Source organism: Myxine glutinosa, chromosome 1 (genome assembly GCF_964187855.1).
Source record: "Myxine glutinosa chromosome 1, kmMyxGlut1.1, whole genome shotgun sequence".
Taxonomy (NCBI): Eukaryota; Metazoa; Chordata; class Myxini; order Myxiniformes; family Myxinidae; genus Myxine; species Myxine glutinosa.
Window position 1 is genome coordinate 246,031,284 of NC_136261.1, and position 26,237 is coordinate 246,057,520.

Sequence of the window (26,237 nt, forward strand, 5' to 3'; positions counted from 1 at the left end):
TCGTAACCCACAACTTCCAAGTGAAAAACATTTTCTACAAATTTCAGAAAATTAATTAAAAATACAAAACTAGAACACCTTGGTTGGATAAGTGTCCTTACTTACTTACTTACTTACTTACAGCTCTTAACTCTCCCCTTATTTACTCTAAGGCTGTGGCCCATTTGTTAAGTCCTTTCAATGTCCGTTCCATTCTGCTGAAAAAAACTCTTCTGCACTCATTTAGCTGTACCCTTCATCATATTACACGTCTCGATGAAATCCTCAGTTCTCATAGAACCTAATTACCTCCACCACCAAAGTTGGATGGAGGTTATGTTTTCACCCCTGCCTGTTTGTCTGTCTGTCTGTGAGCAGGATATCTCAAAACGTTGTGGATGGATTCGGACAAAATTTAGTGGACATGTTGGGTATGTGACAAAAATGAATCAATTCATTTGATTTTGGTGAAGATCTGGATACGAGAATTTTGTTATTGAAGTGATTCTTCACCATAGAGAGATGGGCCAAAATTGATAGATAGCATGATATCTCAATACATTTTGGACGAATCAATGAACGGTATAACTTTCAACTTTAAATTTAAAAAAATATTAAATTAAACAACATTAAATAACATTATTTAATAACATTATTATTTAATTTAATTAATATTTAATTATTATTTAATTATTAATATTTAATTACTATTTAATTTAATTTGATTATTTAATTATTAACATTATTATTTAATTTTATTATTTAATAACATTTAATTTAAAATAAATATATATATATTTTTTCTTAGTCAAACTTTAGTATAAGTTTGTGTGTGCGTGTGTGTGTGTGTATGTATTGTTAATGTCCAGCTTCCTTCTTGTGACTACGGTGCAGTAATTGCTCTTTATTTTGATTTGAAAGAACTGCTTTAACTGTCAGGCTCTCTTTGAGACTCCTCAAAACTGTCAATGGTCATCTTACTACAATTCACCAAATGTCCGTCCATCCATCCATCCGTCCGTCCGTCCGTCCCCAGGTACCGCAAAAACGGCTGAACCGATCGCAACGAAATTTTGGGTGGGTAATCCTGGGACCCCCTGGAGTAAAATAGGCTGTATTGTTTTTCCAATTTCAGCTTTGGTCTCCAGCATTTTCAGATTTGGACTCCCGCCTAACGTTATTGTCCCAGGTACCGCAAAAACGGCTGCACCGATCTCAACGATACACCTCCATGCCCATGGGATTCCCATGGGTGACCCCACTAGTTTAACTTATTTCAAACTTGATAGAGTTTGTCTAATGACGTCATCAATTGACATTACTACATGCAGCAGCCATGGTGGATGAATAACAGCATCACCATGAACGGGTTAGCCCAGTGTAAGCAGCCATGCCTAATAATGATAATGCTGCCCATGTTGATTTGTCTGGAAAGTATTACTTGGGAATGAGATACATAAATCTACGTTTCTAAATGGTGCTGACCCAGATTACCAAGCAAACCCACAAAATATTTGTGGAAGGTGTAAGATACATTTCCAATGAGTGACTAGAAAACTTGTTAAAATGAGTGACTGAAAGAAAAAAAGTGACGAGAAAAAAAAAAAGAAACTTGCATTCCCAAATCAAGTTTGCCTTTTTAATGAACACTAAAATATATTTATCAATGAACAGAGGACATGATAATAAAAAGAGTCTCACCTCTGTTTGTTCCCTCAGTTGTGGTAACGATGCGATGTCTCATGTACCGGCTCCTACAGACACGCTCACTTCTTTCCAGATGACACTCCTGATAGCCTTCACCATCGGCTGGACTTGCCTCCCCATTTCCGGATGATGGAGAAAAGCTCGTTTGCCTCTCTGGTTGTGTAATGTTACCCGGAAAATTGCATACCGACAGGGCATTATTGTCAGAAACTCGCTCTGCTGCCACCCATGTTAAGGCTGCAAATGCTTTCATTTTCACTGCACTCACTGTCCCAGTGTCAATGTCATCACCAGGTAGTGGTCTGTGGCAGTCTATGTCAATGCTAGACTGGCAACCCTCTTGAAACTGTCCAGCATTGCAAGAATCATCTACGCCGTCATCAGCCGACATGATAAAAGATGTACCACCAATCTGCTGATCTTCCATTTGCCCTGAAGAATAATCAGTATCTTTCAGAGCTTTCTCCTCGAGAGGATCAGATCTCTCACCTAAATTGGGAAAAACTACTGTGTCCGAGTCAGGCTGTAATACAAAAGGACTATTAAATTTCGGCTCAATGTCTTGAAAGACCTCAGCAGTCCCACTCTTTGAAGGACCCATATCTCTCTCTCGTTGTTCGTCAAAAACAAAACCCCGAGATGGTACTTCTGAGATCTGTAGGAATAATTCCCCACTTGCTAACCTCCTATCTATGTGATCAGCTTGTAAAACATTCCCAAAACTTTTGTCCAAAGATTTTTCTTCAGATACAACATTCCCAGTTACTACTGTACAGCTTGTAATATCATTTTGACAAATGTTATGGGCCTCATCCTTCCATGCTGATATCTTTCCATGGGAATATTGATGGATCTGTGCTAAAGGCTCATCTTTAATGCTTCCCCAATCTTCATCCTGATCTTCCTGTAGCTTTACCACTTGTCTCGTCTCCATTTGCTTCACCGCTGAATCTCTCCCACAGCCCGTTTCAATGTTTCTCAGATGTGTCTTTGTATCCAGAGGTTCTGCCAATGACCATTCCACATTTCCTGTTGGTATTGCTCCAAAGTCATAACCTCCTTCCTCTTCACCGCTGTCTGGTTTTCCTTTCATACAAGTAACAGAATACAACAATGCAAAATTAAAACAAGCAGAAAGTATCAATTAATGTATGATATGCAATACTAAGCAATGTAAGGGTGCCATTTGCATATTAGAAATAAATACAAGGGGATTGGTGAAATTGTGAAAATTAATATTAAGAAAAGGAAGCAAAAGGAGAAGGCAAATCTTGGTAATAGAAGAGAAGAGAATAGATGCTAAGGGAGTGAGAAGTGGGGAAGAAATTGGGGAATAAGGAGCTTGAGAGGAGACAGAATTGAGGAGAAAATTAGAGGCTGTGTAATAGAGGGTGGATCAAAAATTTCCACATTTTGCAGGCTTTGTATGTATTTGATCCCGACAGAGGATAACAATTAAAAATGGATGCCTGGAAAAATATTTTTTAAGAAACCTTGAGGTTGTGTTGCAGTTTCTTTATTGCCAGCAGTACCACGTCTTTGGCGGGCAGTGCTTGGGGCACTCTCCACTTGGGTCTTTGCCAAACATTTGGTGAAGATGGCAATCGGGGATCGGCTAGCCATTCCTGTGGATCTGTTTCGGCGAATGCATGTTGAGCCTTGACCTGCATCTTCCGCTTTCACCTAGTGCATCATATCAAAAAGATGCTTAGGCCAAACTTGAGGGAAGATCACTGCATAGCATGGAGCACAAATGTACCATTTACAACGCAATTAACAAAAAAAAAGGAAATTATTTTCATTTGAGGAAATGGTTCACTTCCTTAGATATTTTTTTTGTATACAGTGTTGAGGCTCATGGAGGAGCTACAACTGAACGGATCAGGATGTAAAAGAACGAAAATAGCAGAGGAAATATGGGGGGTGGAAACATACCAACAACAGGGTTGAAGGACAAAAAAGGGAGACTTGAAGATAAAAGGGATGTAGGTAAGACTGAGGGCAAAGGGGGGGAGGGGAAGGGGTGGAGGACACAGGGAGTCTTCTTTGTTCATATGCAGCACAAGGCTGCGGGGTAACATCATTGGCTGAGGGTGTGGCTATGCCTCTGATGCAATGCCCTCTGCTCATTAGCGTATGTATTTGTAATTTGTACTTTGTACATGGTGCAGGCAATATCTCGCCTATTCTTCGCGAAGGATACAATGAGGTCTTTAACGTCCACCAACAAATTCTGGCAGACGGGATGCCCGTTTAATGGCCACCTGAGGGATGGCACACACATTGGTGAATTACCCCCTTATTAAGGCCATTTTCCCTGCTAGAGCTGGGGTTAGCCTTGCATTCCCCATGTCAATCATCATGGTTCCCTTTTTGAGGCAATGTTTTTAAGGCCGGATGACATTGGTGAATTACCCTGCCTGTGAAACACCTAGATGACAGTTTATAGCTGGGTCGAGATTCAAACCCACACTATATCGTTTAGAGGCGAGTGTGCGTACCACTAGGCCACCCTGTAAGCCCACAAGGGGTGAACAAGATGGACACAGCCACAAACTCTAAATCACAGAAGTGGAAAGAAAAACTGGAAACATGAAAAGAGGTGGGCTTAGCAGGGGTTAATGGGGGTAGAAAAGATCATGGTTGTGGATGTCTTGAGCTGTCTTGAGCCCTGGAGGGAAGAACGAGGTTGAAAAGACTGGGAAAGTTGGTTCCACAGGTGGGAAAAAAGGGGAATGAACGAGTGGAGGTGAGCAGTGAGTCTGGATTTGGGAAGTTTCACCAGAAGGGGGGATTGTGTGTAGAGTGTCAAGTTTGTCAGATCATTGCTCAGGTACTTGCTACGCCACTTGATACGAGATTTGTTCCTGAAATCAGCCGAATGCAATACAGAAGCTCAGCAAATTGAAAGAATGCAGAACCATGAGGAATCTATAGTAAGCCATTAAAAGCAGTTCAGCAAAAACGAATACCAGTACTTTAAACAGGAAACAATAATTAATCTTCCCACTAAAGAATAGGGGGATGCTCATACATGTTGCAGGGGTTGTTTCTACATTTAGCACACCCAATTTTTAATTGTACCTCAGACTTTCTTAGACCCCATGGAGTACTAAATCACCATTTAGGTTTTTTACTTCTTCCCTTTTTCCTGCCAATGTCAAAGCTGTAACTTGGAGCTGGCTTGGACTTTTGGAATGAAATTTTGCATCAATAATGGGAATAAAAAGTATGCAGCATTGACATAATTATTTTTGACCTTGACCTAATTTTAAGGTGATGACTTAATTATAGACATTTTAACATTTTTCACAATAACTCCACTAAGGTTTGTCCGATCGGAATGAAATTCGAAACTGCCTCCCACGGTAGCCAAGAACAAGGAGGATTTACAGTTAATTTACATCATACCCCGATTTAAAGATCAAGGTCAAATGGCGGTCTAAAAGAAAAAAAGCCTTTTTGCCATCGCTCAATTTTGCCAATGCGGAATCTTAAAGACTGCTTGGCATTCCAAATGTACTTGCATCATAATAGTGTACCTGGATCAAAGTTGTACACTTGATACTTGATTAAGTGTCCTTGATCTACTTATTTGGGATTGTGACCTAATTAACTAAAAACACCTTTTTAATCATAGCATGAATAATTTTCCTCCGCTTTTCATGATGTTGAGTTTTATGGATAGATTAAAGATGGGGACACATTTTCTTAATTTACACTCTATCCCTAAATATTCAAGGTCAAGGTCATATGGTGGCCCAAAAAGAAAATGGCCATCATTGGATTGCTGGCTCCAGGGGAGGCTTACCCTTGGTGATCACAAATATATAGTTGAAGTAGCGATTGTGTTTTCAGCTCATCAGCCATACTTGAAGGGACCAAAAATTAAAAAAATCCAAGTTTGCATGTATTACATTATCAAACTGGAGAGTTCATAGAACATGTTACTCCACACAGTGTTCAAGTATATTGTGACAGCCATCAGGTTTCTATCCTGATTCCGGCATTACGAACGTCGCCTACGGATAACTCCAGGAGGACAGCATGTCTTTAAGAGATTATGATTGCCAGTCACCCCAGAACTAGATCCCCGTTGGGTCCCACTCCCAAAGTTATGTTACCATACAAAAAAGACCAAGTACGAGCAGGTAAAGTGTCGATGATTACATAACTAATCTTAACTAGGTGGCCAAGTTGGACCACTAGTTACATAACCCGCTTTGAGTGTTTACCGACCCCAATTAACCCTTAGCTATCCTATGCCGCAATCAGAACTGACAAAATATATCAGGACACAGTTTCTTAAGGAAAGCACTTTTAGTGCACAGAAGAATCAGCAAGCATTTATAAAGGGAGCAACAATGGCGGGCATATTCCAAAGTATGTACAATACAACCCCATTATCTCCAATGCAACATTCTTGCCATCGGAACCTTAACAGTGACTTAGCAACTACACAATAGCTGGCACCACATACATCCAGGGAAAAGAGAGATGGGAAGAGCATCAAAAAAGTGGGAGAGAAAGGGAAAGCTATATTAGGGTGTCATGCCCTCTCACGCATTGTGCCGGTTTGTTGAGCTAACAGCGCTAATTGTTGTGATGACCCATCATGCTCCACTTGCGATCCCTCCTCGCCATTGCCTATGCACTGCCTTCCCGTGCACTCATGTGGTTCATTCACACCACAAGTGGGATGTATGATTTTGGCAGGAAAGCACAGGAGGGGTGTGAGGCGAAGCAGTGGTCGATGGTGCGTTCATGTGGTGCCGCGAGCCAGGCTCGACACAAAGGTGTGAAGGGGTGAGGGGTATTGGATGTGTAAGAGGCCTAAAGCATAAGAATGAGATAAAGTGAATAAATAAATAAAAGGAAATGGAAAGCAGAATGAAGACACGAAAGGAAGAAAGAAGAATGGAGAGAAAGCAGGGATGAAAGCCAGTCAGACGAGAATATGCACTAGGAGAGTTCGCAAGAGGTTCGAGGTGGGCTGATGACTCGTAACGCTCACTCTATTCAGGGTCTCCTCTTCTTCTTCGCACTGGTTCACTCTTACCTTTTATTGGCATCTTCTGCCCCTCCCCTCCACCTTCACTACTCACGCCCCCTCTTCCCTTTTCCCCTCCTCAGTTCATTAGAGGAGCTCGCCTGCCGACAGATCCCTACCCCTCGTACCCGATTGGCGTTCTGGTACTCCGACCACTGGTGACACTTGGTGATTGGCTCTTGCAGTTCAGGCATGTTGTCTATGTTGGGATAATCGATTGTCCCCTGATATTCACCAAACTCGTCTGAGCAGGCTGCGTATAGTAATGAGGCCGGGGATTTAGGATCAGTGGCTGGCGAGTTGGGACAATTTAGCGAAGGACAGGAGCTGGTGAGTATTATGTGAGAAATGAATGTGGAGAGCATGTGGAATAGGAAAAAGTACATATAGGATTTTTAACCAAACACTCGCACCGCATATCTACTCACATGAATACAGTATACGTATATCTAAAAGATAAACAGAATACTAAGATATAACTAACTAGCCATGTGTAATTGTTTCGTTCTTCCCAGGGGTCCAAAACTGCAACAATATACTTCAATTCAAATATAATAATGATTTTAAAGATCATTTTATAAATCCTGGAAGTTTAGTGCCATTGAAGCAGTCTTATACATTACCCTTATACACCACCCTATTAACGTGTCAAAGTTCTGCTAAACGGAAGGTTTTTGGAAGTGACAAGAAGGCGATTTTTGTTCTACAGTGTTCAAGTATATAATTCAATTTACATAAAATAAAGATTATAGAAGTCGTAGAAATAAATAAATTCCGGAATTGATGCAGTGGCTATTACACCAAGCTCTCCAACTTGTTACATTAGTTATTCGTGCCTGTTGTATGTGTTGCATATGAAGTCCACTGCGCATGCGCAATTCAGAGACAAAGTACTCTAAAACGGCAGGTTTGTTTTCCGATTCATATTGACGTTCACGGCACGGAACGTTCCCCCACCAACAAAAGGAGATAGCTCCTCCGCCGCAGCTGTCTGTCTGCATATGGGAGGTGGGGATTTGTTAATTGCCGGGGCTGCGTTTGGCGAATGCTCTTGGAGGCCAGAGATTCGTGGGGGGCCTTGGGGCTGGGAGAAATTAGGACCTCAGGGCAATGATTGGCGGGGGTAGGGGGGCTTGGGGGCAGAGACCCTTGTGGCCCATAATTGGTTCGCATCGAGAGGCAGATATTTCTGTTGGAGCGTTGTTTGGGTACAAAATCCAGCCCCAACAAGAATCTCTCTCTGGATTGGACTCACTGATTTTCTGGACTCTCTGCCTCTAGTTGCAGTCTCGTCTAGTGTATCTGACCGCTTCTCCTGCCCTGGTGGAGGTGACGTAGCACTGTTGTTGTTGTTGTTGTTGTTGTTGTTGTTGTTTTTTGTTGTTTTTTACAGGCTCTCAAGGCTCGTGGTGGAGCTGTGGCACAAATTATGTGCACATGCAGACAGATACATGAGACAACACCTGACTTGATTTTCACACAAACACAACCACTCAGATTGTGGCACTCTAGAGTACCAACAATCACTTACGAGAGCACTTTGGGTATCAGCGATGTATTTATGCCCGCTTTTCTCTCCGCACTCAATGGAGAAATTGAGGTGGAATGTCCTCCTCCCCATGCATCCCAACTTATGTGGTTTTTCCCTGCTCTATCCTTAAAAAACAAATGCTGAGTGGCAAGATCATCCAGCTTCATGCTGCAGCTGTTCTGCACCAATTATGTGCTCTTCACCATGCACCTTTCCCTCTGCACTACCCGGTTCTTGTTTGAGTATTTTAATGTTTGTGTGGTGCTTTGGGCCTGGGAGATAGTTGTCTCAGGATTTGTGTTTACCGTGTCTTGTGGAAAAAAAAAATTTTATGCATCTTTTAAGGAGCAGCTTGCTTCTTGTTGCCGCCATTTTGTCACACAATTGACTGGGTTAATTTGGGGATTCTGGAGGGTTACATATTGTTACATTTGTCGGGGGTAGGCAATACCTTTGTCCAGGTAGAATTGTATAGATAGTGTGCTGTGACTGGCATTAAGAAGAAGAAACCCCCATGTACAATAAGTAAGGAATCCATTCAGACCGGATGTCGTGTAAGCGCGTATCTACGTTCCCATTACGAGGGGTGGGGTTATATTAATTAGTTAGATATTATGGGTGATTAATCCCCTGTATGTAATGGCCTCTGTTATTTTTTCTCTGTTCCTTATGACACCAGCAGCACACACACACACAAAGCAAGAAATCACGCATTTATAACACGAAATAAAAACAACCTGAACAAGACATTGGACAATACTGCTGGTGCTGCCAGCAGCCACATGACCACATCAAGCCGGCAGGCCTGTAAGGCCACGCCCCGAAGAGCAGTGATTGGTCAGGACACCAAGAGCAATGAGATGGCACAAGCTGATAGGAGTGGACACGCAGACGTCGACGGATGACGTCAGGGCCTTCAGTACAAAGGATTGTGTCCCTGACATTTTCTCCTCTAAAGCAAGGGACATTCATTGAGAATGAACGATCGTTTTAAGGCCATTTTCCCCGCTAGAGCGGGGGTTAGCCTTGCGGGCCCCATGACAATAATGGTTCCCTGTTTGAGGCAATGTTTTTATGGCCGGATGCCCTTCCTGACGCCAACCCTTAGTCGCCTCTTACGATGCGCAGGGATACGGTGTAACTATTCTAAATCGGGGTACACACCGGGATCATTCATCCCAGCAAGCTGGTACTCAATTTGCCGACCTCGGAAGGATGACAGGCTGAGTCAACCCCCCTGGCGTTAATTCAGCGATCGACCGGGATTCGAACCCAGGATCCTAGGATCCCAAGCCTGCACCCTAACCACTAAGCCAACACCAGGCAATTCACAATTGAAATTGAGAACGGTCACAATTTTTTATATCTTCCTGCCTCAGGACTCCGTAGCGAACTGTCACTATGGGACTCCATAGCCCCCCCCCCCCCCCCCCACGCACGCACATATAACGAAGGTATGCTAATGGATTGAACCCCTTGGAGTTAAAGCTCGTTTAGTTATCCGTGTCGCCCTGCAGTGTTCACTACAGGGTAGACACACGACGATATTTTAATCTCATGTTTTAACTGGCGTGGTAATAGGCTCCGCTTGATCCCGGACTGGCGACAACTGCTCTGCGCCGGCTTGTGGGAGCCAGTTTTAATTCAGCTACCTTTGAAGTCTTGGTTTCATTGAAGGCATTAACCCTCTTCGGTGTAGTTGCAGCACACACAACAATATATAGTTTAATAGTTTTACACTTTTGTCTGAAAACAATATGCAAAGCAACATCACAATCCTGTTTGATAATTACTTCCTGTTTGATGAAAACCTACTTTAATAGAACTTCAGTTAAAATAGACTGGCAAAGCAAATGTTCGCACAATGGTGATGACATAAATGAAATAAGGGTCATTTGTTCCATGATTCAAATTTACTTTCTGATGAACAACAACGGCACAAATACATACCTTGCTTTTTCTCCCATAACCAAAATTGTCCACTCTTTGATGAACGTCCTTAACGATGCGATCATTTTTAATCCATTCATCATGCCTGCATCAAAGAGGTATAAGGAAATAGTTGCTACAATTTTTTTGAAAATCAAGGAATGTCAAAATTGGTGTGCATGTCAAATACCTGCTGTTCCAGCCAAGGTAATGCACCAGGTAGTGGTTGTCGCCTGCTTCATGCTGTTGACGGCAGATACGAGCCTCATACGTACGCAATGACTTGCCTCGGCCATATTTGACATGTACATGGGTTCCCAAAATCAAATCTTCTGCCTCTTCTTTGTGAATAGCTCTGTCGAAGGCCTCCTCTTCATTATCTTGTTTTTCTTTACATTCTTCTTCGTCTTCTTCCCCCATATTCTCTTGTTTGGCATTATCGGAATATTCAATTGCCCTGTGGAGATACCAGTAGTTTGAGAAAAACGATCAAAGTAGTATGATTCCTCGAATAATTTTGTTTTGTTTGACACCCTTTCTATAACAAACGACACACCCAAACCTTCAGCTTTTATTTCAACGTTACTCGTAAAAACAACAATTATGATGTTGGACACCTTACCTTCCTGCTCCGTTCTCCCCTCTGCCTTCATACTGCTTAGCTGAATCACACTCGGGTGATGCCAAGTACCGCAAACTTCGCTCTACTTGTGGTCCCTCCATGTTTCTTAACACTTTGTCTACCTGATCAAAAGAACTATCTTCTGATTCCTTACTTAAAATAATTGGCTCCAGCCTAACTCCTGGGGTGGCCTGTATTGCTGGTTCTTCCTCCAAAATTCCTTCATTTGGAGTCTTCAATTCTGGCATGTAATCTTCTATATCTGAAGTGCTCTCCGCTCTCTCCTCATCTTCAACTTGTTGCAAATGCTTATCATCTCCAACCTCCGTAGTTTCTCCTAAACTGTCAGCCACAGCTTCCTGACATTTCAAGGGCTTACAAGTTTCACCAAAACTAATTCCTGCACATTGGCAGTAGAGTTCAAAAGCATATAAGTACCTGTGGAGGGAGAAGGGGGAGGGGTTTGGGTGTAAAGAGGAAACGATGGGGAAATTAACAACATGATGGCATCTATCTAGAATACCACCTCAAGAAATATGTATCATTCAGGAAGCATGTGCAAGTACTGAGTGACTCTTGATTAGGCCCAAACTATTATGTATCTGTTCTTTCAAAATGTCCTGGTGATTGGATGTATCGAGGTGAACCAATTAGTTAGGGCACTTTTTAATTTCGATGCTATTCTGGCCTTTCCATTAGTACTTGCACACGGATGTTAAAAAAATCCCAGTGCCGTTTGAAAAGGCAGTGAGTCTCTGTTGTTAAAATTGAAAAAAAAAATCATTGTGCCATGGCTGAAGATCTCCAAATCTTGATAGAATCAGGGGCTGGTCCAAAACTTGTAATATGTATTTGCAGAGAGGAAGAGAGTGCTGCCTGTCTAATTGAAGGATGAGGGATGTTAAAAAGATTAGGTTTTTCCAGAGAACCATAAAGATCATTGATGACGATTAGGAACAGGACTGAGCCAAAGACACTGCATTGGGACACTCCAGTCTCAAAAAGAAGAGGAGATAGGAGGATCCATCCCGTTGAGAGCTACGCAATGACGATGACAATGGAGGCAAGCCATGCCTCCATTGTCATCCTTTGTCAGGTGGCCTTTGAAAGCTCAATTTCAGAACAAACACGTTTCGTTATTCTTTTCGATATCTGACTTTCGGTATTCCTTTAGTCAGTGCAGTATACTGTTTATTCTACCAAGTGAGTGCCAGGGGTATCGTCCCTATGTTTAATTTCTTAAAAGTGTGCAATACACTGTGGAAACATGGGGTTTTACGGCCTTCACAACCATGGCGCTCACCTGGTAGAATAAACCGTATACTGCACTGACTAATGGTATTTTAAACCAATTTCAATGGTCACTGGAAGACAGGGCAGCATGTAGAATCATACTAACATGATCATAAGACATTAAACAAACAAACAAAAAAATATCTATTTTGGGGGGAAAACCCCCCCACCCCCCATAGACCACCTTAGACACCGATTTTTTAAATGCCAGGAACAAACCTTGGTACAAAACGGGTGATTAAGGTTGTGGGGTTAAGTTTCATCGGAATTGCATGTGTAGTTTCAGAGGAAAAAGCAAATTCCTATTTTGGGGGGTCAAACCTGGATCCACTTTGACCCCTGGTAGACCCCTTAGACCCCGACTTTTTTAATGCCGTGAACAAACTTGTCACAACAAAACAAATATAATTTGTGCCAAATTTGGTCGCAATCCCTTCTGCGGTTTCGGAGAAGAAGTTTCAAGTATTTTTTGACGGACGGGATGGACTGGCGGACGGACGACGCGCCATCGCAAAAGCTCCCCTGAACTTCGCTCCAGGTGAGCTAATAATATCAACCACTACCGTTTACCTCTTATATGTACTCTTGATGTTGTAAGATGCAGCAGAATTCAACACAGGGATGCCCAATTCTTTGTACACCTGTTTCCACATTGGTCCTCCTTTTACCTGCTCAGAAACACAAAGCAAGTTGCAGAATCTTTTCCTGCCTTTCAAGCTGCTCAAATAAGGCAAAATGAATAAAGAAAATGGCCTCCCTGACTTAGTACTGGCAATGAAACAGAGATGGTAAACAAGCATGAGCATCATGCAATGGTATTACAACACCAAATACTTCTACAACAGCTTACATTAACCACTTTTTGGAGTTCACAAAAGGTTTACGCAAGAACAATGCTTGTCGAGTAACACAAGTGTTGTTTTGCTGAAACAAAAGCTTAAATGCATGTTGCGTGCTCAAATCAATGACTTTTCAAATTAGAATCGTTAACTGCACATAGAACGTGCTCAGGAGACACACATTTTAAAACTTTGTTGACAGTACAGTTGAGTAGTGTTAAGACTAACATTTAAGAAGTCAAACAGTATTTGGCTTACTACTGCCTGTTATGTCTGCGGCTCAGGTGAAAGCTGAGGAGGCCAAGTGCATGCTCGATATGTCAGGATGTTTTGAAACTGGGCTGATTGTAAGAAAACTGCTGAACAAGAAAATACTCGTGTGGGAAAAGACGTTTGTACAAGAACGCAAGTCGTCAAAGGAGCTCCTATCACTGCGTGTCAATACTACAGTAAGCAAATCTCTTTAACAATTAGCCCGTCAGCGCTGCGGGACATGGGGTTTTGCAATTGCTTTAATGGATAATTAGTGGTAGGGTTTAAGGATAATTCCTCCAGTGCGTCCTTACCCTCTGTAATCTTTCCCCTAACGTTTTTTCTGCCACGGCGGCCATGGAAACCACCTTTAAACTATAACAACCACGCTGGCAGGAAGCCAAGAATGAGCCGGTCAGTTTAAGCCCCGCCCCAATGGACCAAATCGATGAAAGCCCCACCCACCGGAGGCGGAGAAACAGGGGGGCAGCCAGAAGAGCCGGAAGGCCATGCCCCGAGGAAAGTGATTGGACTGTGGACGTGGGTGGGGCAAAATGAGTGGGAAATGACATGATTGGCTCTGGCGGTTGGCCAAGAAGAGGAGGGGGGCAGGTTCGTCGTTTTACATGGAGAAGAAGCTCACCATTTTGTGTGCGCTTGGTGCTTTCACCCTGTGTGCGAGCTTTTGGACAGCGTGGCTGCATTGGCGGCTATGGAAGGAGGTTTTGGAGACTGCTGGGCTTGTGGTGGACTGAAGGCTGTGCCCTTTTATTTTTATTTTATTTATTTTTATTTACATTTTATTTTATTTTATATTCCCGTGTGTCCGTCTTTGAGTCAGCATGTGAGGATCCTCGAAGTAGAGAATTTTAGTTTACCTCACATTTCATGTTTATTCATTGCTTTATTCTTATTACCTCTTCCACCAAAGGTGGATGGACGTTATATTTTCACCCCTGTCTGTCTGTCAGTCCGTTTGTGAACAAGATATCTCAAAAAGTTGTGGAGGTATTCGGACGAAATTTGGCAGAGATGTAGTGTCTGTGACAAGGACGAAACGATTAAATTTTGGTGAAGACCCGGGTTCGGCTACTACAATTTCTTCAAGTGATTCTTCACCATTGGCAGATAGGGCCAAAAACGATACATAGCAGGATATATCCTAAAGTTGTGGACGGATTTGGACGAAACTTGGTGGACCAGTTGGGTGTCTGACAAGAACGATTCGATTTGATTTTGGTGAATATCTGAATATGGATTCGGATATGAGAATTATTTAAATCTTAAGTGATTCTTCACCATTGAGAGATTGGGCCAAAAACGATACATAGCAGGATATCTCAAAAGGTTATGGATGGATTTGGACGAAACTTGTTGGACAAGTTGTGTGTGTGACAAGGAAGAATCAATTCAATTTTGGTAAAGATCTGGATCCGGATCCAGCTAGTAGAATTTTTAAGTGATTCTTCACCATTGAGTGATATGGCCAAAAACGAGGGGTAGATCAGGGTATGAAAGATTGGACCTATGGTGATTCCTGTGATTGATTTTGATTAAATGTGATTCTGTATTGTGATTTTCTGGTCTACTCCGAGATACAAAACGTAAACTGTTCACCAGGCGGAGGTATGCTCTCTACTAATGTGCTGTTCTAGTTAAATAATTGTTGTATTTTCATTTGTCGTGTTTATTTGTTTGTGGGTTCGGGAATAAACCTGTATTTCTTTTCGTTCAGACAATCATCTCGCAGCCTTCCAGCTCACGTGCAATAACTGCCATTTTTGGGTACCGCATAAGGAGTTAAAGCTGGTTCGGTTATCTGTCAACAGGTGGTCTTAATCGCCTGTGACGTGACAATACTTGCAATTTACCTCATAATTACGCACCAAGCAGTCAACTTGGTACGAGCCAACTTTTGTTTTTGAAGGGTTTTTTCCTTTGATCCAATATGGCTGCCAGACCACGTAAGCAATGACATCATAAATTTATATTCCCTCATATAATTGTTGTGTAGATCACCGTTTCAATTTTTTCCATGTAGTGGTTTCAGAGATATGGAGGTGCAAAGTTTTTCCAAAATGGTGCCCGTACCACGTGACCTATGACATCATAATTATCACTAAAATTTTACAGGAGGAGATGCTCCTATGGTGAAAATTTCGTGTCAATCGGACCAACAATTGCAGAGAAAAAAAATTCATTCTGATCGGATCAAGCGTTGTACTTGTCAAATTATGACTTCATAATTAAGATGCCGATGACATCATCATTAACATATCTTATTCCCCATGGGGAGTACTTGACAACGCACCATGTTTCAATTTTTCCATGGAGCGGTTTCGGAGATATTATATAGAGGTGCAACGTTTATCGATTTTTCTAAGATGGCGCCTGGACCATGTGATCTATGATGTCATAATTATCATTAAAAAAACAATTCTACAGGAGTAGGTGCTCCTATGGTCAAAATTTCGTGTCCATCAGACTATCTGTTGCAGAGGAAAAAAATTTCATACTGATCAGATCAAGCGTTGTACTTGTAGAATTATGACGTCATAATGAAGGCACCGATGACATCATCATCAACATATCTTATTCCCAATGGGGAGAATTTGACAATGAGCTGTTTTAATTTTTTCCATTGAGTAGCTTGGCAGATATAGAGATGTAACGGTTTTCCAAGATGGCGTCTGCACGACGTGACCTATGACGTCATATTTATGAATAAACATTTATACAGGTGGAGGCGCTCCAATGGTAAAATTCCGTGTCAATCGGACCAACGGTTGCCAAGAAAATAAATTTTAAAAATGCAAACATGCACGTACATACGTAACCGAATGCCAAACCCTGCTTTTTGCTTCGCGAGCATCGGCTAACAAACCTTTAATATGAGACTATGGAGAACACAAATTTGTTAAAAACGTAGAATTTTTTTAGCTGTTGTTTTCGTGAAGTTGAGTTTGAGTGTAAAGCGGATGTGGACGTCCTTTGCATTTTGAGACGCTTTCTAGTTTACTTTGCGATGGTTTTTAGTGCATTGCATTTTCCTTTATGACCTTATAGTGCACCGTTTCTTTCTGTGCTTTGCTTTAAGCGCACAACACCACTATGCTTCAAATAATCGTGCCATAGTTAAATGAACCCTTCATACATTGTTACCTTAGTTTCTGGATTTACTTCAGCTTTGCTGTACATATGATTTAGTGAAACATTATTATTCTTGTAGAGCAGCAGTTTTCCAAATGTTCAACGTTGGCCTGTTGACGATGCCGCGTCGGTGTGAGATGTGCTCAGTCGAGGTTCAATGATGCAACAAATTGCTGGTTCACTCTCTCATCGATTCTCTCTTGTATATTTTGTGCACGTTTTCCAGAAAGCCTTTGACGCTCTATTCAACATGTCTTTTCATGTATGTATGTAGGTAGGTAAGTACACAGATATATACAAGTTAAATAATTGGGTGGAGCCACATTTTAGGATACTAAATGTTAATTAAATCTGCGGAACAAACGTAGTCGCCATAACAGAAGTCCATGCACCACAGCAGTTTGTGCCATTTAACGAAAATGTTGCACAACTAAAACAACAAGCATGCAACCAAAATGGAAAAATAAAAATAATGTCTGTGGTTTAAAATAAAAGCAATCACGTCTCGACTGTACACGGTAACCAGCACATCTTGACGAGACTTACCGGTAACTTCCCTTTCTGATTGCAGGAAAAACAAACAATTTGTTTTGCAAAATTTTGTGAACAGCAATGTCAACTACAAAGTTCAACTTTCAAGAGCTTGATGTTTTTGTTCCTGCCTTAATTAATAATTTTACTATTGTACTATTAATTGCATCTAAAGATGTGTGGAAATGGGGTTAGTGGCTCATTGCCAGAAATAGCAACTCCTATGGAATGTAGTACTTCATAAAAACATACCTGCTCACAGCCACCACAACGCTGCACTATCTGGTATAGTTTGAAAAGGTCCAGATTCCGATAGCACAGCACAGGAGTCTTAATGATGGGTGTGCCTGTAACAAAGCGTTATGCTGTAGGTTAAATAAAGTGATGGCCGGACAGTGTTCCGTTGTATGTACAAAACACCATTTTCAGGTGAACATCTTACCACGGTGCTCCATGAACTGAAAGAGTTGGAGTAAGAAATCGGTGTTACTTTCATCAAGCATCTCTACAGCCTCCTGTCAATGTAACAGGACACATCATTATCGACAGAATGTGGACTAAAGTAAAACAGTACTTGTAAAGCCACTCAAATAACGTGAGAGAACATCATTCTGCCAGTAGCATGACCACAAGTGTACACCACACTTCTGTGTTCCCCAATGACACATTTATTAACAGTGTTCCATGAAACGGTCATCACCCGATGCGATGCACGTAACACAAAGTGAAGTTTAGCATTTCGTTCACTCCGTCTGTCTGGCAGACGCCAGTCGATGATCGGGGAACTGCTTAATTTCAATTTAATTTTATATTTTCAACATTGTAGAACACGATTCGGAACACGATTCGGAACACGAATCGGAACACGAATCGGAACACAAACCTGCAATGTAGCACTACTTTGGCTCTGAATTTGGCAAAAACGTACCGAATCTCATCCTGAGTGCGCATACGCACAGCCCAGTGAAGCAATTGCTTCAGTTTGCGGTGTCCCTCAGGGTTCTGTCCTGTCTCCTACACTCTTCCTTATTTTCCTCATTTATCTTCTTTCTTTTCATCAATGTTCTTTCTTCTACAAATAACTAAATGCATTTATATGCTGACGACTCAACATAACATTCCTGTACATTTTTCACGTCTGCTCTATCTTCTCTTGCTTAATCTAGATGTCGTTTCATCACAACTACCTCTATTAATTTGGATTAGGACTGGATTTCTCAGTGGGGCAAATGTAATCAAGTTAAGTATAATGCTTCTCAAACTCAATTTCCTCCTATTTCTTTTTCTAAAACTTCTCTCAACTTTTTCATCTCATTTGAAGGTGCTACAAATTTACCACTCAATGCAGTAAACATACTTGGTATTACTGTAACATCAAATTTATCTTGGAAACCTCACATTATATATGTGAGGAAACCTCACCTCACAAATAAATAAGTATGCCTCTAAGAAACTGAGAGTAATGTTCAGATATCGCAGATTCATCTCGTCTGCACAGTTGTTCCGATTATTATAAAGGATTGATTAGTCCTTGTATGGAGCACTACTCATATCTGGGGAGGTTCCAGCTCTACTTACTTGACAGGGGAGGGTTAAGGGGGGGGGGGGGGTTTAGGAGGGGAGGGTCGAGTCTAAAGTCGAGTCTAAAGAAATCCGTATGATAAACTCTCCCAATCTGATCTGAAAACTCGACCTGCTTGAATATGCCACAACGTTGGCTCTTTTTCCTTTTCTATAGATATTACTTCGGCTTAAGTTCCTGAGAACTGGCTGCTTGTGTACCTCCGCGATTGTCTAGAACACAAAATGCTTGGCAAGCCGCTACGTCACATGCTTATTGTGTGGCCATTGGCAACTCAAGGGTGGCCGTTATAAGGTTTCTTTATTTCCTTTCACCACTAAGCTCTGCTATTCTTTACCTTTTCCTAACAGTTATGCAGGTTTTCCACTTCTGCAAAAACTCTTAGATTATTTTTCCTTATCTTCACTTCTCAATTTTTTCAGTTTTTTTTTTGTTTCTTTCATTTAAGGCCTGCCCTCGATAAGGATGATACAGACTGGGAATGAAGCCTTTAACGTAAAAAAAAAGATAAAGGTCAGTCTGCCTGTCTGGCAGCCAAACAAATTTGAAAATCATTCCAAACAGGAAACTTACTGCTTTTAGGGGCATCATAAAAGGCACAAATAACAGGCATGATTAATTAATTTAACATGTTGAATAAGGTGGTGTAAAATATGGGGTATCAGTGGCGGTAAAGTTCCGAATAAAATTTTTTTTTTCTACGGTCTTTAAAACGTTTGATTTATTTTAATTTAATTATTCATGTGAATACTAGAACACAAATTTCCTTCTTTGCACTTCCAATAACCTCCAGTTTAAGAGTAATTAAGCAAAATTTTACGTTGTCATGACCAAGAATATTTAGACTAAAAACAGCAAGATTCAGACTAAAAATTGTGGCACCTAGCGGTGGAACCACAGAGCTAACTTCGTCCAAAATATCTGTTTGTTTAGTGCATCTTTTTCTCAAAGATCATTCCAAAATCGTGAGTTTCTCCAAATAGAGTTGGCGGCAGAAGGTACGGCTCTGGGCCGTTTGTTTAATCAAGAATGACCTAATATCAAACTTTGAGTTAATTATTTTTCCAATTTTGACCCCTGTGACTCGAAGACCCCACCCCCTGGGGTATGAACTGGGGGTCAACTCCAAATACTTGTTACATATTTAATGGGTCCACCAATGCTGATTGCATATACCGTAAAGTTTTATTAAAATGTCTAAAAATATGCCCGTAATCGCATTTTTTGCTATTTGACCTTTTGACCCCGCCCTAGGGGGCAAGGCAAAAAATGATACTGCTTTTGCACCTTCTTGCCATGTGGTGATCATAACGACAAAGTGTGGTGAATTTCTGTTCAACCGTTTGAGGAGATAGCGTGATGGATGGACAGAAGACAGAGACGGATGGAGCCGATTACAATATCTCCCCCATTTTTGTCATAAAGTGTGGCAATAAAAATTACAATACATACCTGGGTATCTCCTCCATCATCAACAACAGCAGCTCCAGCTCTGGTGGTTGTGGCTGACCTCTGTGGTGATTGTTGCTGCACAGCAGCAGGGCTTGCTCTCCATAATGCTGGAATCTCATGGTACTCCTGAAAACGAAGGCCAGCTTCAAGTGCTGCCAGAACACAATGAAACACAGTGCTTATTGGGTGTACAGACAACAACAACAAAAAAACATTTTTTGTTCAACTTATCAATTTCAAAAGTCAAAAAATCTTGAAAATATTTTTGGAGCGATAAAAATTTGGAGCTATAAAACCAAATGTTGCAAGAATATTAATGTAAAACTTTATATTTATACTGTAGTGCAGCATAGCTAGTATTCGTTGGTACATCCCCATCAGGTTTAAATATTATGCAGGAATACTTTCCCTGAGACCCAAGCATCAACTGCTCATCTCACATGGGGTGAACCCATATTAAAAGGCCGTGTGACATTGTTTCATATCTTTATACACATCATGTAAAACACCAGCAAGATGGCTATTAATCTCTTCCTCAGGTTAAACCACACACCATCCATACTCATTATCTTTTCTACCCTCATTAACCTCACCCGTGCCCACCCTTTAATTTCCAGCTTATTATTTTCACCCTTCTCCCTCCACCCAACTCCCTTTTTAGTTTCTTTGCCTTTTCATCCCCCAGTCCTCCCTTCCTCTTTTTTCAGGCCCCCTTCTTGCTGTGCTTGAGCTTGTATCCTGCTTGTGTCCACCTCACCCCTCTCATTACGCTCTCATTATTCCCCCAAGCATCACTCTACCCCGCAGCTGGTGAGTTTCCCCATTTCCTATTGTTTTTTTCTGTTCTTTTTTAGCTCTTCTATGAACCTCGACTTCGTGCAGAAAAATAAAATTCTCACCTTGGGCATAAGCACTAAATCGTTGTTATCACCCTACTGCACAGTGTTTGCTGGAGCATTTAAATTATGAATTTACACAGGAGTCGTAATGATTGGTGACCCTCTGTTTAACGATTAAGTGTGAAGAGTAAAGACATCAAGTATATGATGGGTATGTGAGAGTGAAGGGCAGAGATACGTTAACGCTCATTGTTGACATTCTTCCCTCTCCATTACCACAACATTTAACAAGGGCCTCATGCACAACCGATGGCTGTTTGAACCGGATACTTTGTAGAACTATCAATTTCTGAACCATGAAAAACAAAGTACATTGGAGTGATTTTACAATTTTATTCTTAACGTCGGAATGTCAAATGCGGGAAATTATGTCAATGTATTTTAAGTTATCCGAAAAAATGTCTGCATGGGGTTCACCATTGTATGTTTGCTTTGTCAAAACCACACACATTTGTGTTGATGACCTGAGAATAACCGCCTGGAATTTGCATGAAGGAATCCCTCAAGAAATGGCGAGCATGTATTTTTGCAGCATTTAAGTGTCTTGCACTACACCTCACACCTCGTGTTCAATGCTATCGGCTTCGAAATCCTCAAAGAACACAAGGGTCGAGAATAGTAATGCTCAAATTCTCACCGAATTACTGCATGTCCTCAACAGTATTCACCATCTTCATTCGCACAATCCGCCTTGTCTATATGGGGTCAGCATGACTCGAACCTCTGCTCAATCTGACTTCACACAACATATGGCACAACCGTCGTGCCAAAAAAAAACAATTTAAAAATGGAAATGAAGATAACTCAGACTTTTAACAACGCGGGACTGTTTCATCCTGATCCATTCAATGTTAACGACATTATTTTGGCTGACTCCACTCCGCCATGACATCGCTCATCCTTCAGATAGACAGGCAGCAGCCTCGCCCTCTCTTCAGACCTTGACAAAATCATAAACTGATCAAACACTTGGAATATGGCTTTTCAATCCTGACAAATCTGTAACTTCCGCTTCCTGTTTTGCTGGTGGGGTTGCGTTTTTTCAAAGCTGTCCACGCTCTCCACACTATCAAAGTTAAGTAATTGTTCCCGTTTGTATTTTTGTCTAAACTGTATTTTATTTTACGGTGTGTGAACCTACTTTGTGTCCCTAGGAAGATTATCGGTGTAAATCGTTCATACCTGTTTAAAATCGTCCGTTATTTCGTGCCGCATTTTTTGCGGGCTGGTACTTTAAGTTTCCTACCTTAAGGCTCTGTTTTCTCTTAGCGGTCGATTGTGGTCCATTTACTTTCGTTCTCTCAGTTTTCCAAGTCTTTTCACCCCATACTTCCTTGTTTAAAATCTTAACTCAAAAAAAAATAAAAATTATATTTCCTTCTTTGTTCTTGTTCATTCGTTCTTCGACCACGTGTTTCATCCCCATTCCCCCAGATAGTTTTCACGGTTTAGTTTAAAAATGTTCCGCTTCGCTCAAACTTGACTGATCTCTCCATACAGGTTGCTTCTGACAAACCAGACTTGATCTGCTTAACAGAAACTTTCCTCCTTCATGATGTCTCTGATTCCTTAATATCTCTCCCGGCTTACTTCCTCCTCTGGTAGGATAGACCTGAGCCTAGTCCTGGAGGTGGGGTTGCTATCTTTATCAAAAACTCTCTTCCTCACTTGCCCTGCACTGCCCTCTCTCCACCTCACCCCCAGGAATACCTCTGGCTACGGCTTCCCCTTCGCTCCCACCTTTTGTTCATATGTGTGTTGTACCGTCCACCAAACAGTGATGACTCCATCTACATCTCGCTGTCTGATAATATGGACCAACTTCTATCTACTCATCCCAACTCTCTCTTCCTCATATGTGGTGATTTCAACTGTCATCATGCCAGTTGGCTGGGTGTGGGTACCTCTCTCACCAACAATGGCTCCTCAGCAAAGGACTTCTGTGACTAACTGGGACTGACACAATCTGTCAATTTGGACCTTAAAGGGCCACAGACACAGAAAATCATGTTTGGTTTAATTAATAGATATTGCTTCACTTAACACTTAATCGTCCTTTTTTTTGAATAAATATCACTCGATTGGCCCCCGCCACCCAAAAAACGGCGATTTGATTGCTCATGTGACTGGCTACGTCATCGAGGGAATTTTTGTTGCTGCTGGTAGTTTTTAATAATGATTTTGACTATCAGAAGATTCTTGGTCAGGCAGTTATCATTGCCTGCTGAGAAACCTTTCCCTCGATTACATCACACAGGTGACATCATGAAAGAACATCACGATTTTAGGGGCAGGACTCCACTACCAGATAAAAACTACCAGCAGCAACAAAAATTCCCTCGATGACGTAGCCAGTCACATGAGCAATCAAATCGCCGTTTTTTGGGTGGCGGGGGCCAATCGAGTGATATTTATTCAAAAAAAAGGACGATTAAGTGTTAAGTGAAGCAATATCTATTAATTAAACCAAACATGATTTTCTGTGTCTGTGGCCCTTTAATTATTGAGTCAATGAGTATCATTCAAGGCTAAATTAATTAATTCTCAAACACCTCCCAGACAAGATGAAACCGGAACAGGTTTTTTCGACAAAGAGCAAAGAAACTTTGATGGCGAGTGCACTGACGGCTGAAGATCTGAAGGATGATCTGAAAGTACTTTTGAGATCAGGGAAAATATTGAGAGATTTCACCAATTCTTCCCCATGGAAGTTCCATGGAACATTTGCCGATTGCAAGGCACCTGTATTGCTCAAGTCATTTTGTACACATGCCATCCAGGGCACAGGACAGGTCAAAACTACCAACAGGGAGGAATGTATAAATCAAAGTGCATCCTTTCTGGCACAACATGTGGGGGCTTACAATCTGATTGACAGGTGTCGTACAAAAGGAAAAAACAAGGATGGCGCTTTCAGACATCATTTTGAAACTCCTCTTAGTCTTGGCTTAGCGTTAGACATGCACAAGAATACAAGATCCAAGCTACTCGTATAAAAACTAGGACAACTCGACCTTGCCATCACCGACCCAAAGGTAATGGAAATCGATTCTTCGTCAAGCACATTACATAACAATGATTTGGTTATAGGCTGGTGAAAGTCACCCATGCCTCCCATCTCCAGCTGAGTGTGGTTGGAACTTTGATGACGCGACATGTTGTTTTGCTCCAGGTCGATGTTTGAATCCACCAGCAACTGACACATTAATTAATTTAGTGAAGTGTGGGTGCAAATTTGAATGCAAGGGGAAATGGAGTTGGCGGAATAAGAACATCCCATCCACAGAGGTATGTAGCTGCTTGGGTTATAGCTGCAGCAACAAAGCCACAGATGAACAATTATTAAGAGATAATGATGGGTAGGCCTATTAGGCCTATCTTTTAGGTAGTAGGTTGTTGACAGCAATCGCTCAGGGTAGTACTACCATTCTGACTTAGGAGCGTTAAAGTGGTGCCCGGAAACATCTTGCACTCTCCGTGTCAGGATTGCTGGTCTTCTTACTTTCTGTTTCACTCAAACTAGAGCGACCGAGCTGGCTTCAACCTCTCTTTCTTGCAAACAAACATCATTCACTATTCATCATACACTTTTCCTCTCTTTTATTGAAGGCCTGGCCTTGATGAGGGCTATATAGTCTGTGACTGGAGCCTTCAACATAAAAATAAAATAAAAATTTTCAGAAAATTTTGAGATGATTGAGGTTCAAGATAGTGGCAGCCTATGAAAAAGTAATTAACAGTGATATACACAAAATATACAATTGATCAAAAACTTTTACGTCAGGTCGGTATTTTTGAAACTGCCACTGGTAATATGTAAACCCAATGCTACCTGCCACATGGTTGGGTTGCTGGCGACTAAACCGACACCCTTAACAAGCTCTTCTAGTGGGGAGGGTGATTGTGACACCCTGCCAGGACCACAAAAAACACCTGACAAAGGGCAGATGAGCTCTCATAGGGAGCGAACGGCCATTCGGGTAGGAGATGGTGTCTCTTAAAAAACACCCATCTGGCTTGGACCGGTTCAAGTCATACCAAAGACTTTTAAAATGGTATGTGCTGCTTTCTTGCTTGAAAAGGATAGAGCACGGACAATCTCCATTGGTTGGCATCCATGGGGACGAGGAAATGCCCCGCTGAGTACGGTGAGAAAAGCGGCGCCATTGTTATGATGTCGCTGGTACGCAGAGTATTCCGGGAAGTGATGGTAGTGACGGCACATCCTCCAAGGTGTGTGTGTGTGTGTGTGTGTGTGTGTGTGTGTGTGTGTGTGTGTGTGTGTGTGTGTGTGTGTGTGTGTGTGTGTGTGTGTGTGTACCAAGGGTCTATTCAAATGGTAAAATTATACTTAAATTGAGAAATTCTATATAGAAACATGAATTGTTAGCTTGGCACATATTTGAAGACTGCTGTCTCCATTTAATGTTGACTCGCCGTGCTTCCAATTTCTCAAGATTGCAACATCCGTAGCAAGAGATATCCTGGGTATCGTTCTAATACCAACGACTTGATTGCATCACCTCACTCCGTGTTGGCATACAGGGATGAGCAGCAGTTTCTTTTGTTCTTAGGAATGTTTTGCTTGAATTAATTATGATAACGATCACAGGTCGAACTATACTTAAAGAAGACCTTTTTGTGGTACAATTCAGATCGTTTTGAAGGTGCTACGATTGTACTCTAGCGACCATCTTAACGTATCTCCGCAGCTGCGTTTTGGCTTTTCAATAAACTTGTTACTTCTACAAGAACTGGACTCGTGGCTCGATCTATGTCAAGGAGAGGAGCGGGGTCAGTGTGTGTGTGTGTGTGTGTGTGTGTGTGTGTGTGTGTGTGTGTGTGTGTGTGTGTGTGTGTGTGTGTGTGTGTGTGTGTGAGAGAGAGAGAGAGAGAGAGAGAGAGAGAGAGAGAGCTCAGCCTTAGCCCAAGTATATATAAAAAACAAAAAAATATATCATCCCCATTTATAAAGTCAAGAAGCCCACCCTAATATTATTTCCTCATTAATACAACTATGGTAGGTCAACCAATTAAGCCATGGTCCCATAGAGCCTGCGTTGGTATACGATGGTCGGATCGTGGAGCATTGTGGAGCCCATCCTGCGTCGACGTACGATTTTGTGGCCATCATAGGTTGGAAAATCATCTTTTGAAATGTTCAAAAGATGGTCTACGACGGTCAACGTCGTAGACCATCGTACGACCGTCGTCCGATTGTCGTACGACCACGTGAGACAATCGTACGACCACATAGATAACTTTCACCTGTCCACAAGTAAATGCCAGACACGTACGATATCGTACGACATCATACGACAATCCTGCGAGGACGCAGGATCATCCTGCGTCCTCGTAGCTACTTTGGGGGTAGCTACTTTGGGGGCATATAAACCCCAGCCATCAGCCATCACTTCATCA

General features: G+C 41.7%; 1 protein-coding gene across 8 annotated transcripts in view; it reads right to left on the reverse strand.

The window, feature by feature from the left end:
- Positions 1 to 26,237, reverse strand: part of LOC137435788 (AT-rich interactive domain-containing protein 4B) — a 198,729-nt gene that overhangs the window by 62,666 nt on the left and 109,826 nt on the right. For 5 of the 8 annotated variants that reach the window (XM_078785606.1, XM_068129751.2, XM_068129738.2 and 2 more), the window contains 9 exons: positions 19,918 to 20,069; positions 17,326 to 17,398; positions 17,136 to 17,230; positions 12,682 to 12,779; positions 10,819 to 11,256; positions 10,387 to 10,653; positions 10,218 to 10,302; positions 3,180 to 3,369; positions 1,681 to 2,772 (listed from right to left, as the gene is read on the reverse strand). In XM_078785606.1, coding sequence (XP_078641732.1) covers positions 1,681 to 2,772; positions 3,180 to 3,369; positions 10,218 to 10,302; positions 10,387 to 10,653; positions 10,819 to 11,256; positions 12,682 to 12,779; positions 17,136 to 17,230; positions 17,326 to 17,398; positions 19,918 to 20,069 — 2,490 coding nt within the window. The remainder of the gene's footprint in view (positions 1 to 1,680; positions 2,773 to 3,179; positions 3,370 to 10,217; positions 10,303 to 10,386; positions 10,654 to 10,818; positions 11,257 to 12,681; positions 12,780 to 17,135; positions 17,231 to 17,325; positions 17,399 to 19,917; positions 20,070 to 26,237) is intronic. The other 3 variants (XM_078785603.1, XM_068129745.2, XM_068129772.2) reach the window with 2 other exon arrangements.